General features: G+C 39.8%; 1 protein-coding gene across 1 annotated transcript in view; it reads right to left on the bottom strand.

Moving 5' to 3' along the window:
* LOC134631763 (aminopeptidase N-like) overlaps positions 1-14,512 on the bottom strand; it is a 31,703-nt gene that overhangs the window by 10,160 nt on the left and 7,031 nt on the right. Inside the window, exons 6-18 of the mRNA XM_063480314.1 lie at positions 12,980-13,116; positions 12,753-12,879; positions 11,871-12,025; positions 11,683-11,796; positions 11,443-11,586; positions 9,372-9,437; positions 9,196-9,261; positions 8,633-8,805; positions 6,553-6,632; positions 6,318-6,448; positions 3,877-3,932; positions 1,198-1,345; positions 970-1,061 (exon numbers count right to left, since the gene is read on the bottom strand). Of these exons, the coding sequence (XP_063336384.1) occupies positions 970-1,061; positions 1,198-1,345; positions 3,877-3,932; positions 6,318-6,448; positions 6,553-6,632; positions 8,633-8,805; positions 9,196-9,261; positions 9,372-9,437; positions 11,443-11,586; positions 11,683-11,796; positions 11,871-12,025; positions 12,753-12,879; positions 12,980-13,116 (1,489 nt within the window). The remainder of the gene's footprint in view (positions 1-969; positions 1,062-1,197; positions 1,346-3,876; positions 3,933-6,317; positions 6,449-6,552; positions 6,633-8,632; positions 8,806-9,195; positions 9,262-9,371; positions 9,438-11,442; positions 11,587-11,682; positions 11,797-11,870; positions 12,026-12,752; positions 12,880-12,979; positions 13,117-14,512) is intronic.

Raw genomic sequence — 14,512 nt, 5'->3', positions numbered from 1 at the left:
CTGTCTCACTCAGGCAGACAAGTCATAACAGAACTGGAAAGTTCTACATTAAAGTGTATAAAATACAACTGCTAGATGTCAGTAGACTGTAGATTGCAGTCAACTGAGTTCTGTTTTCTTACCACTCTCATTCCACAGTTCACCTACAGTGGCCACTGAAGGACAACTATTTCTGGGTGCCGTTCATCTGTAGTGAATGTAGGCTGTCAGTCTGCTGTTTACCTCAGCTGAGGTTTGCACTACAAAGCTTATCCAGGTAACTTCAAAATTCTAAAATACTTAGGACCATATAATATTTCAGTTTTTCAATTCTGTGTTTTTCTGTCAACATGGTGTGCTGTATGTACATTAATGAGGAAAAAAAATGAACTTTTAGCAAATGGCTGCATTATAACAAAGAGTGAAAAATTTAAGGGGGTCTGAATACTTTCCGTACTCACTGTATATTTCTCAGTACATGTTTAGAATTTTTTTAATTTATTCATGCGGCCATGCATTTATAAATAAAAGTACTTTGTTCTTGGAACAAGGACCAAGATTGATCTGTGATACATTACTATATTAGAGTAAGAACTAGACTAACACTAGAATACAGTATAGGAGAAATCTAAAACTAATGGAAATTGTGGTTAGCAAAACTTAAGTGCAAAAAATAAATTAAACTACTATCCAGCACTCAAGCCAACTGCTAAATCAGATCTCTTTTTTTGTTTTGACACACTGATTACAAGGTGGAATATATGGCAAATCATTTTTGGATTGCTGATTATTTTGTAGGAATAAGACGGGAAAGAGATTTTTAGACTATAATAACCCTTTTGGATTGTGGTTCAACTCTTTATTTATTTATTTTTCTAGATCTATATAAGCTGCTGTTTCTCTGATGTCTTGTAACCTATACTCATCTACTCATCTTTATATTTTGTTTGCGTTTATAGGTGGACTATGTATCCTGGTGAGTATACTTACTGATCGGTGTGTTGTACAGGAACACTGCTCCAGTCTGAGGTCATGTTCTTGAAGTATAGGAATAGTGGAGTCACCTGCTTTCTTATGTAGTCCTAAAAATTAAGAGTTAAGGAGAGTTTATCTGCAGAAAATGTTTTCCTCCAAATGGGTCTAAAGTCACAGTTGGGTAAACAGTCATAGAGAGTAAAGGAACCTTTCTTAAAAAGCTAAACTTTGGAAAGTATTCACCTGCATAGGCTGATAGACATCCGTACGGTCTAACATGAGGTAATAATAGTCCAGATTATTGAGAGCAGATTGCCAGGGCATGTACTCTGTTTCCTTTGACAAGTAAGAGGTTGTCCTGAGGGCTAGAGAGGTGGAGAGCAGCTGAGCCCTGCAGAAAGAATACATGAGAATAAATAACTTATTGCTAAGAAACAATATTACAGCAAAGAATTGACCACAAACAAATTTCTTTATTCAATAATAATAATCTTGCAACACTGGAAAACCTCTTTTTACCACATTTGTGAGAAAAATACATTTGTGGTTTGAGCAGCGGAATTGAGTATGTGGATTGCGCCCATGAAAATTTGCCATCTCTTCTTTGACATTGCCAAATAACTTATTCTGCTACCGACTCTTTGTTTTGAATTTCTGGTACCCCAGGTGCTGACGATCAGGTGCCAATCAGGTATCTGATTAACAGGACCAGTGAGCATGGACCCTTCTACAGTGGTCTTTACAGATCCCTCACACCCTGGACAGAGTTTTTGACCTGCTGCCTTCTGGCAGACGGTATAGAAGCCTGCAGACCAGGACCACCCGACACAGGAACAGTTTCTTTCCCCTTGCTATTTCCCTCCTAAATAGTTGAACTGTCACATTGCTTCACACTGCCATACTGCAACTGCACCTTATGTACATTCTGTGGTATTCATTTTTTTAATTCTGTAGTTTTTGTATATAAGGATTTAGATGTTTTTGTATTGTGGTTTATGTATATTGTTCATTGTGTTGCTCACATATTGTGTGCTTTTACATTGTTGTGCTTGAAAGACACCATCAACCGGAACTAAATTCCTTGTATGTGTTTGTGCATATACTTTGCCAATAAATGCGATTCTGATTATGTCAGTTGATGTCTGCTCTAAGTGTGCCATATTTCACTGATCTGGATATGGCCCATGCCATAAAGCAACTTTAAGGTGGTGTTCTCCAAACCCAGCTTCCAGCGTATTTATAATGAGCCCTAGTATCATCTCCAAATTGAACACAAAATTCCATATAACAGGGAATTTCAGAGACACGGCTCGAAATGAGCACCCCAAGAAGATGACACCGCAAGAAGGCCAGGGACCGCAGTTAGTCTTCAACAGATTTGCAGTCAAAGTTTGCAGGATGATGAAGCCGGTGGCTCTCTACCCAGAACAGACTGGACACAGCCAAACTCTGGTCTTACAGTACTGCCAGGAAGCCTGCCATGGGTGCCCTTCACCATCAGGCCCATTTGAGCTGATGTTGGCAACATGTGCACTGGTGCATCATGAACATGTGGAAGAATATTATGTTCAGTGATGAGCCCAGATTCTGCCTATGACACTTAGCAAATAAACTCTCATACAATGTGAGAAGGTAATAAAACTGTGTATTAAAGGGAGAGTGTGATTTTTAGAACACTTGAACCTCAAATTAGTCGGTGTAATGTTAGCTCATAATCTATTGTTGTTGTGTAGCTGGCTTGACAGCTGTCTGCAGATAGGAGGGTTGCATGTCTAATATGCTGATAATTAATTGTGACAATATCTGCATTAAAATGAGTATGTTTATGCACATTGCTGTATGTTTATGGTTTTGTGTTGTGTCAAGAGCCCTGACTTTGTTCCGTATATGAAGCATCAGGTTAGGAGGAAGAGGATGATTTTTTTTATCCAGATGGTGGTCTCTTTACTTCGTGTTTTCACTTATTTGGTGAAGGGGGCCAGAAAATAAAATATTAGTATGACCCTTAAAACCTTTAGTCAGAAGGTGCTGTGCCTCTGTGGCACGCAAAACACAAAGAGGTTTGCAAAGAGCTGTCCTAAGAACTGAACAAAAATCCTTCAGTTGATCCAAAATGCTGCAGCAGGAGTACTTACATAGACTAGAAAGGGAGAGCATATTTCACCCATACTGGATTTTCTTCATTGGCTCCTTTATAAATCCAAAAATCAAATTTAAAATCCTTCTCCTCACATAAAAGGTCTTGAATAAGCAGGCCCCATTTTATCTTAGAGTCCTTAGTGTCCCATGTTGCCACTATAGAACACTTTGCTCTCAGACTGCAGGCTTACTTGTAGTTCCTTTGGAATGGTAGGGTTTTACATTGAGGACAGAACACAGAGACTAGGACATTAAAGGAACTAACATAATCAAACAAGACATCCTGAACAAATATACATAAGAAACTCAGAAGCACAAGGAAATACTAAACTCGGAATAAAAAATACTGAGCATGAACTTAAATCATCTCTGAAATCCAAAAGAAAGGCCAAGGAGTCCACAACAAAAAACTGGCTCAAAGATCCAGGACCATGGCACCAGCTTCCTTTCCACTTTTCATTCTCTTCATAGCTGCCCTTACTTCTTCATTACTAATCATCTGTATTTCCTGATTATAAATAATAGAAATGTAAGCTTCCAAAACTTTAAATTGAAAAACAGCAATTAACTAAGTCTGGAGGGAAAATGTAGTTACTGAAAAGCAAAAGGTGGCATCAAAAGAAAAGATCTGCGTAAAAACCTAAAGCTTGCACTTGAGTCAGTACTTTATTGTCTCAAATAAGAAAAGTTATATAGTTACTTTTTTATCAGTGGGTATATCTAAAAGACACCAGAATTATTATAACTGGAAATTAGTGAAAAACTGCAACTTAATGGACCTACCTGGCCAGACTGAACGCATCATCCACAAGTTGTGCTCTGTTTATCACTGGTATAACCTGGAATGATATAGATTCTGGCTGAAGACATCAAAACTATGAACGAACACATATGGACTTGTATAGTAAACAAAAAGTGTGAAATAACTCAAAACATGTTTTATATTTTAGTTTCTCCTAAATAATTCCCCTTTACTTTGATTACTTCTTTGCACACTCTTGGCATTCTCTCGATGAGCTTCATGATGTAGTCACCTAAAATGGTTTTTTCAACAGTCTTGAAGGGGTTCCCAGAGATTCTGAGCACTTGTTGGCCCTTTTTCCTTCACTCTGGGGTCCATCTAATCCCGAACCATCTCGATTGGGTTAAGGTAAGGTGACTGTGGCAGCCATCTGGCGCAGCACTCCATCTCTCTCCTTCTTGGTCAAATAGCCCTTACACAGTCTGGAGGTGTGTTTGGGGTCATTGTCCTGTTGAAAAATAAATGATGGTCCAACTAAACACAAACTGGATGGGATGGCATGTTGCCGCAGGATGCTGTGGTAGGCATGCTGGTTCAGTGTGCCTTCAATTTTCAAGAAATCCCCAGTGTCACCAGCAAAGCACCCCCAAACCATCACACCACCTTCATGCTTCATGGTGGGAACTACACATGTAGAGACCATTTGTTCACCTTTTCTGCATCGCACAAAGACACGGCGAGTGGAACCAAAGATCTCAAATTTGGACTCATCAGACCAATGCACAGATTTCCACTGGTCTAATGTCCATCCTTTGTGTTTCTTGGCCCAAAGAAATCTCTTCTGCTTGCTGCTTTTCCTTAGTAATGGTTTCTTAGCAGCTATTTGACCATAAAGGCCTGATTCATGCAGCCTCTTCTGAACAGTTGATGTAGAGATGTGTCTGCTACTGGAACTCTGTGCGGCATTTATCTGGGCTCTAATCTGAGGTGTTGTTAACTTGCAGTTTTTGAGGCTGGTGACTTGGATGAATTTATCAACAGAGGTGACTCTTGGCCTTCCTTTCCTGTTGTGGTGCTGTTGTGAGCCAGTTTCGTTGTAGCGCTTGATGGTTTTTGCAACTGCACTCGGGACACAATCAAAGTTTTAGCAGTTTTCCAGACTGACTGACCTTCAGTTCTTAAAATAATTATTATTTTTACAGTTGTCAAATTGGGGGTGTCATTTCTCCTTACCACTTACCACTAGGTAATTGGTAAGAATACCTCAGGCAGCAGAAACCCAAGAACGAGGAGGAACCATCATGGAAGGATGGGCTCCTGCTTGGTATGTACCAACCGGATAGTAGTGGTGGACAAGCAGAAGAAGACAGCCGTAGTGACAGCCTTAGCGATACCGAATGATAGCAACATCAGGAAGAAGGAACATGAGAAGCTGGAGAAGTACCAGGGGCTCAGAGTCTCAGGGGATGGGTCTGTGACCCAGCATTTTGAGTTCATTTTGTAATTTTTATTTCTTATATTATATTGAAAATATGTGAAAATAAAAGTCTTGTGTTGGTATTATCAGTTAGGATTAAGTTAAGTGTTATTCCAGTTTAGGTTTTCATCTATGTTCCCTTGTGTGAGTCTGTTCTTTTCCTCTGTGTCAGTATGACTTGTATTTCTTGTCTGTGTGTTTCATGTTGTCAAGCCGGTGTTGTCACGTCTCTGTCTCTCCATGTTTCCTGGTTTATTTTGAAAGTCTGTTTCTATGTTCAATGTGCTTAGTGTTACTCTTCCCTGTGGTGTCATGACGTTCAGTTGTGTCAGCTGTTTCCCTATGTGTTTCCACTGGTTTCAGGTCAAGTCACAGAGTTTTCTCTACTGTTCAGGTTCATGTTCATGTTTGGTTCATTTCATAGCTCCATAGTCGCATGTTCCTTTTCAGTTTCATGTTCTTATCCATCGAAACTGTTTTGATTGGTTGATTGACTGGTTGATTAATAATACTTTATTTATCCCAAGGAAAATTGTTTTCATAGCTAGTTTAGTATTTCCCAGTGTAGGTCTTAGTTTAGTTTTGCCATCCGCCGCAAAAAAGGCTCACTTTTTCTTTAAACCTCAGTTCATCTCTCCTGTGTCTGCATTTGGGTCCATTTCATAAATACATAGGCGTTCCCCGCTGTGACACAGAGAAGAGCTCGAGAAGATGTGAAGGGTGAAAGTAACAGTGGTTCCAGTGGTAACTGGAGCACTTGGTTCAATAACTCCCCCCAAGCTTGGTGTGGCTTCACCAAATCCCAGGAACAACATCCAAGATCTGGTTGAGGACCTGAGTTTGAAGGATAAAGACTGCCCACAGGGATGAGAGGGGAATTTTTTTATATGTACATATGCATATCTCATTATGCATATGCATAAATACTGATAACAGAAAATAACGAAATTGTCCTGCATCCATTAAATAAGAAAATGTGAATCATGTCAGAGAGTGTCTGTGTACCTTGTGATTTGTATTAAGCTGGGTGAAAAGGCGTTCCCAGTTTCCTAAGTCATAGTTTACCCGGTAATATCCAGTTACATTAATGTTGGCCAGTACCCAAAAACCATCACTCCTCATTTCTAAGTTTATCACTGATGGAGGAAAAGAAAAAAAACACATGCTTAAAATTTCAAAAAGTTTAATTATACTTGTATTGTCCTTGTAAAACCACATTAAAACTGTGTACCAGCTTTACCTTCCTTTTCCATGAGCCACCAGATATCTTTCTGGACCGTACCATCCCTCATCCATCGAATAGGAATCAGCCACTCATAGCTGGTGAAGGCAACACATTTAGCGTCATTCATATACCAAACAAGTTACTAACAGGTGCAGCTCTGAGAAATACTAGTGAATTTAATATTTCTATTTAATTCGGTTTAGCAATTCACGGTTTAAATGGACCTTAAATAAGGTGATCCAATAATGTTATGTGATTACATGTGTCAAGTGTTTGAACAAAATAGAGAGTTAGAAGGGTCTAACTTTCTATAAATACTATAAGTAGGGATGGGAGTCGAAAACCGGTTCTTGTTGAGAACCGGTTCCCACTGTTTCAATTAATTGGAATTGTTTGGCAGTTTTGCAAACGATTCCCTTATCGATTCCAGTCGCCTCGAATGACGGCATCACGTTGCTGAGCGTCATTTACCTGGCAGGAAACATGGCGCCTAAGCGGTCAAACGCTCAAAAGTTTGGTCATACTTTACGAGAACAGATGACAACAGGGCAACTTGCAATAGTTGCAAAGTAGATATTTCATTTAAGGGAGGAAACACTACGAATATGCAAAAGCATTTGCTCACAAAACACACGATAACCTTAAAAGAATGTCATGTTTTTAATTCTGCTCTGGACTCGTGAATCTCAACCCAGCAGCAGCGGTAACGTTTGCACGTCCTCTCCCGTTAATGCGGCAGGTAAGTAATCAACTAACATTGCATATTATGTCAGCGCGACCTGCCTTATTACAAAACCTGCCATTACTGTGCGCTGCATTTAGATGACCATGATGAGAGAGACAGACAGAGTCTGGCTGGCTCAGATGCTGGCAGTTCTCGCTGCAGTCTACCAGTAGCGTCTCCTTTTAGTCCGGGATAGTTGAGTGTCACAGAGCAGTGACTAAGTTTGTGGTAAAAGGCTTGCACCCATTTGCCACAGTAGATGGCCCCGATTTTCGGTAAGTTAATGTGTTTAATTGTAGGCAGGGACATTACTGGATATTCTTGTGTAATTGCTACAGAATAATTTATGTTATACTTTGTTATTGCTACAGAAGAATATTTATTTTATTATTTTACATTTACAATGTTTTTTTCTGGGGACCCCGTGACACCCCATTGAAGAGGCATAGGCTGTGGATCTCTTAAGATCTCACTGTTGGGTTTGTAAGGCCATGCTACTCCTAAATTTCTATCTTGTTCAAAGAGACGATATAAAACAAAGTTCTAAGCTAATCGACCTGTGTGTTCTCCTTTTTTAAAAAGAATCGATAAGAGAATCGATAAGAGAATCGAATCGTTAAACAGAATCGAAAATGGAATCGGAATCATGAAAATCATATCAATTCCCATCCCTAACTATAAGAATACGTTTTGATTTCTCATTTAACCAAACGTTGCTGTCTAGATTTCTCCCTGTATCATTACCTGTGCCAGTTATTTCAGATTTTCTTTCATTATTATTGTCCATTTTGAGCTGTCACAATTTGAAGTTTAAACCCAAAATGCCATTTCGAGAAAAAAAAGCTGAAATACTATTTTGAGAAATGTGGAGATTTACGTTGTAGTTTCAAGTCAACCAACTGCCACGTCTGCTATACCCTCTAAAAATTGTTCTGTCGGAGAAGGATGCAACAGGATCCTAAGAGCCTTCATCAGGAATTTGATGGGGATGTGGTGAACAACCCTAAACAAGCAAACACTTTCCTAATGTGTTTATAGTTCCTCCCTGAGCCTGATTCTACTAGAGAGCTCTTCCTGTTAAAAGGGAGTTCCTTCTTCCTGCTATTGCAAAGGGCTCTTTGAGATTCAGATTCAGATTATTGGACTTCTTTCTCTCATATTGCCAGGTATTTTTTATTACTATACAAAGCTTTTTGAAATAACTATTGCTGTGAACTTGTGCTATGAAAACAAAACGTAACTAAATCTAAGCTGACTTTAGACTAAATCTAAACTCTGTGGGAAGCACATATAAAAAAAGACAGATATTTCTCAATACTGCCACAATGAGTCAAAGCATATTTGCATTTCAAAAGCTGTAGTTCTGCATACTTGTAAGGTGATTTGACTGTGACGTTAGAATCTGCATCCAGCAGGAAGTGCTTCTGGGATACCTTCCCTATGGCTGTATTTATAGTAACCACGGGGAATCCCATCTGAAGCACCCAGGGACTCATAATTCGATCAACTGGATGAGGAAGTGAACCATTATTGTCTTTCACAGCCTGTAGATTAAAAAAAGTACCAAAATGATTTAGTTTAAAAAAAAAAAACACCAGAGGCATAATGATAATAACTTTAAGACAAAATGAAAATAAAATATAAGGCAAATACAAGTTTGCAGTAATAACATTTGTCAGCTAATGTGAAATTTAAAATTTGTGACCCTCTGTCCTTTGCAGAATCATATGGCAATACATGCAGATGATTTTGTGTCTGGCTGCACAGTCTGGTTGTGTGAGAAATTTCAAAATGCAATAAAATGTAAAAAGAAATTATGGTAATGTAACTATCCTTTTTTAAAGAATATACCAAACAATCATGTTTTGTAACTGCAACAAAATGTCAAAGTCACATACAACCTTTGTAAATAAAAAAAGAAATCATCATTTTACCATCTGCAGATGATGCCACAAGTCATTCCCTACTGTATTACTGTATCCAAAGTGATTGAGGTAAGTCTGCAGAAAAAAGGAAAACAATCCAAAATTCTTAATTATCTGTGGCTGAACAATATTGGATAAGGTGATGTATCTCATTAACTAACTAAAAGAAATATACAAAAACATACACTCAGTCCCTGGATGAAGACTGGCTCTGAGAGAAAGTCTGAAAGCATCCTCAACACTGCTGCACCCTGAGGAGGTAAAATTTTTGTTCAATCTATCAATTACTCAGTTTATAATAATAATAAAAAATTAACACAATATATTGTACAGTGTACAGCAGCTGAAAAACACTAGTTATTCAGGACATGCACATTTATCTCAAAGTGGTACTATTCCTGATCTTTCAGATCTACAGTGTCAGTATCTTCAGGGCTATTTCTTATTTTGTATTCAATCATTATGGAATCGCTACCCCTCTCCGTGAATCGCTACCTTATTGTCCTGGAGGGGTTTGTGTGTCCCAGAGATTCCAGGGGCTATATTGTTGGCAGGGGGTTGCCCCCTGGTAGGGTTACCCATAACAAACTGGTCCTGGGTGAGGGACCAGACAAAGAGCCATTCAAAAGACCCTTATGAGTAGAACATCGAGGGAACAGTTCACCCTGCCTGCGACAGGGTTACCAGGGCCCCGCCCTGGAGCCAGGCCCAGGTAGGGTGCCCAAGGTCGAGCTTCTGGTGGCCAGACCTTCCATGGGGCCCGGCCGGGCACAGCCTGAAAAAGGGACATAGGCCCATCCTCCTGTAGGCCCACTACCCACAGGAGGCGCCCTAGGAGTCGGTTGCAATGTGTGTTGGACAGCGGCCAGGAGCAGAGGCCCAGGCAGACCGATCCCTGACTACCTAAACTAATGATTGGGACATGGAATGTCACCTCCCTGGTGGGGAAGGAGCCTGAGTTAGTGTGTGAGGTTGAGAGTTACCAGCTAGATATAGTTGGGCTCCTCAACACATGGCTTGGGCTCTGGTACCAGTCTCCTGGAGAGGGGACTGTCTCAGTCTGGATTTACACTTGATGAGAGATGGTGGGCTGGGGTGGGTATCCCATTGTGTCCCCTTGGCTAGCTGCCTGTATGTCAGGGTTTATCCTGGTGGGCGAGAGGGTTTGTTCCCAGCGCCTTCGGGTCGGGAAACGGGTCCTGACTGTCATCTGCGCTTATGCAGTGAATGAAAGTTCAGAGTACCCAGCCTTCTTTGAGTCCCTGGGTGGGGTGCTTGATGGTGCTCCACCTGTGGACTCTGTTGTCCTACTGTGATACTTCAATGCTCATGTCTGTGACAGTGAGACCTGGAGGGGGGGGGGGGGGTGATTGGGAGGAACAACCTCTCGGATCTGAACCCTAGTGGTGTTAAGGTTCTTCAGCTGAGAGCATTGTCAGGCGATGGAAGAAATACTTTGAGGACCTCCTTACACCCACTGAGAGGTCTTCCGCGGAGAAAGCAGAGCCTGGGGACAAGGGGGATGACTCGTTTATCTCTAGGGGGACGTCACTGAGACAGTTAAACAACTCCTTGGTGCCAGGGCCCCTGTGGTGGATGAGGTTTGCCCTTAGTTCCTGAAGGCTTTGGATATTGCATGGCTGTCTTGGTTGACACACCTCTACAATGTTGTGTAGAGATCGGGAGTATAGGGTTTTCTGGCCAATTGCTATGAGCCATTCGATCCTTATACAACCGTTCCATGAGGCTGGTCCACATAGCTGGCAATGAGTCGGACTCATTCCAGGTGGGTGATGACCAGGGCTGCCCTTTGCCACCAATTCTTTTTGTAATATATATGGACAGAATTTCTAGGCATAGCCAAATGGCGGAAGGCTTTCACTTCGGTGGTCTCAGAATCTCATCTCTGACTTCACAGATGATATGGTTCTGTTGGCTTAATCGGGTGATGGCCTCTGACTCACACTGGAATGGTTCACAGCCAAGTGTAAAGTAGTGGGAATGAGAATCAGCACCTCCAAATCTGAGGCCAAATCCTCTCTGGACCGTAGTTATTCAGTAGGGTGAGATATGTTAAGTTAAAAGAGACCTCAATTAATCTCCTACAATTAATCTTATTTAAACTACTTAGGTTTTATAAACTCAAAAGTCTAGATAAAGACAATTTGGGCATGTTTGCATACATAAATCTTATTCAATTAAGGATAATTAGCAGTTGATGAGTAGTGATACTGTAAGGTGTTGCAGCTTCTGTACCTTGCTGTATGAGATGACATCAAATTGTTCACTGATTTGGTTAGGTAGGAGAATACTGTCTTCGTTAGAGGACAGAGGATGAGAAGAGGTCAAGGCATCGACAGCAAAAACTTTATGAATCTCGTTAAGTACTATCAGGTCTCTCTGGGCAAACAGACAAACAGGAATGTTTTAAGAGGATTTTACACTATGACAACAATGCATGTAAGATCAGGTCCAAATGCAAAAGTCTGTTCTCACAACATTCCATGTGGGCTCAGCATGGTCTGCTCCTAGGTAAGCCACATATGAAGCAAAGCCTTCATTGAGCCAGACTTCATTCCACCAGCGCAGGGTCACCAGGTTACCAAACCACTGTATCAGACATGGCATGAATTAATTTGTTGACTTATCAAGGAGCGAACAAATCCAAAGGCAAAACAGCTTACCATGTGTGCTAATTCATGGGCAATAATGGTGGCAGTCTTCTCTTTATTCCTACTGGAGGAAGTTTCAGGGTCATAAAGAAGATTGGTTTCCCTGTAGGTCACCAAACCCCAATTCTCCATTGCACCATAATAAAAGTCTGGTAGAGCAATTTGGTCTGTGAGGAAGAGAGCAGATTTAATACAGGTTTAAGGAATTGCTTCAAGTTATCTTAAGAATGTAATTAAACAATTTGTTATAAGACACACAATTCCTTTATTCCCTCAACTGGTATAAACTGTTGTGGTCTGTGAGTTTTATTGTTGAGAGTTTTTAGTTTATAGCTTTCTGATTTTCTTTATTTCTATAATTATAGTAAGAACTCTAATGGTTTTTGATTTTGTTTCTTTTGCCTCTTTTCTTGTAGTTTTACTTCAGTTGTGTCACTGCACTTGATTCGTTTATTTTGTGTCTTGTTACCCTTATGCTTCCACCCTTCATGTGGAACCACTGTGAGACCTTGTGGTTTCAATCAAAACCTTTGGTAATTAATTAATGAATTAATTGATTCATTCATTAAAATCCAGGTTGTGCTGATTTGCCTAGAGATTAAGTGGAAACTGGATTTATCTTCATTATAAATATGAACAATGTATGAAAAAAGATACTTATGCAAATCGGGTCTCAGTAAGTTTACCATTTGCAACGAGACTTTTAATTCACTTTCATACGGGGTTTCATAAGGGGTTAATAAACAATCATATCAATTCATCTGAAATTGTGCAGACAGACTCTCTCTCTGTAATCTGGATAGGTAAAAGAACTCTTCCCCCCCACCCAATAATTGGAAAAGCTAAAACACTAATATCATGTTATAAAAACACCTGTTATAAAAACAGGGTCACCTGATTTAGTTAGAGGGTAGGCAATGTTATAGTATGACTGGAAGAAGTCCAGTATGGGTCCAGTTACATTGAGAGCATAGTTTCCCTGTCCTAGGTCAATGGCCTTCCTTCGAGCCCAGATACGAATCTGAAAACAAAAACAAAACAGCAACCAACTCTTTCACAAACGTTTTTGACACAGTTCTTCCAGTTTTGGAGCAAGTCAACCAAAGTACACAGACAATTACCTGAGGGTCTTTTTGTGTGGTATTGATATATGTGTAGTCAGAGACAATGATGGCCAACAGATAGGTGGACATTTTCTTGGTGGGTTCAAACTTGGTTTTTGTCCAACTTACTCCATCAATGGTGATGTTAGCAATATCTGAAGAACACAACTAAAGTTACCAGTGACTATGAATGAAGTAATAGAAGACAAGGTTTTGGTAATGCTACTGTGTGCAACTTTTTTTTTGTTAAACACAATGATGACTGTCCATATGAGACATACAAACTTTAAAATAGACACACACCCTGCCCATCAGGGTGACAAAAATACCATATTAGTCTTTTATAGCTACATCATGTGAATCCAGCAGAGTTAAAAACTAAAGTAGTCTAGCTGAGGAACCTTTTTCCAGCAGCTGGTCAAATTTCCTACCAATTCATGAACAAATATTTATATGAGCTATTCTGTTAAATTACTATTTAGTAAGGTTATAGGTTATTGATTCTGAAGCTCATAATTAATCTGATCAACACATGTAGTCTGGCCTTGTGTCCAGTGAAGCTATAACTTTTTCTGTATTTAGTATTCTGAATTTCATTTAACAACTTAAATTTCATAGCAGCATGAAGAATTTTTATTTTTAAGTTTTAGAGTTAAAGAGAGAAGCTGTATTAATAAAACTGACTTGTTTTGGCTACAGCATTTGGTCATTATGATAGAGCTTTAAGATATTAACTTTTTTCTTAATTGACATTTAGTTAAACACATGACTGCAAATTTCTCCGTAGCACAAATTGTAGCACCAGGTCTAGGTTGTGTCTGGCAGTCATCTAAATTAGTTAGAATCTAAAGGGTTTATGCTAACGCCAAATGCATCACATGCATTCAACAGAATTAAAACTAAAATATTCTAATAAACACTTAGAACTGTGTTATTTGAACTGTGTGTCGTGGTCCTGGGTCTTTAACCCAGTGTTTTGAGTTTATTTTGGTTTCATGACTCTTTCCTTGCATGATAAAGATGATTTAAGTCCAAGTTTTGTACCATTTAGTCTTGAGTTTAGTTCCTTTGTTGTCTCTCAGTTTATTTGTATTTCTGGTTTCCTTTCTTTTAGGTTCCTTTTGTCTTTGTCTTGTCCGGTGTCTCCAGTGAGAGTTAGTCGTGCCCTCTAGTTATTTACCTTTTTCCTCAGTCGTGTCTCTGTTTGTTCTCTCTCTCTCTCTGTCTCTCATGTCTTTACCATCTCTAGTCCCCTGGCACTTGGTCATGTCTGTCTATCATGTGCTTTGTATTCTCTTCCATGGACATTTTTGTGGATCTTGGCTCCTTGTCTCCGTCTCTGTCGTGTTTACTGTTTTACTTTGGTATTCCTTGTCTCATATGCATTGTGTTCAATGTTGTTCTCCCTGTCTTGTTATGTGTAGTTTGCTCCAGCTCTGTTCCCATGTCTCTCTACTTTCCCTAATCGCCCTCATGTTTTTATATTGTCACAGTTGTCTACCAGCCTAAATAAAGGACTCAGCTTCTGTTGTCTCCTGTGTCTATGCGTCT

The sequence above is a fragment of the Pelmatolapia mariae genome, linkage group LG7 (assembly GCF_036321145.2).
Source record: "Pelmatolapia mariae isolate MD_Pm_ZW linkage group LG7, Pm_UMD_F_2, whole genome shotgun sequence".
Lineage (NCBI taxonomy): Eukaryota > Metazoa > Chordata > Actinopteri > Cichliformes > Cichlidae > Pelmatolapia > Pelmatolapia mariae.
The sequence above is the reverse complement of the archived record's forward strand: the minus strand, read 5'-3'. Positions and strand labels throughout refer to the sequence as shown.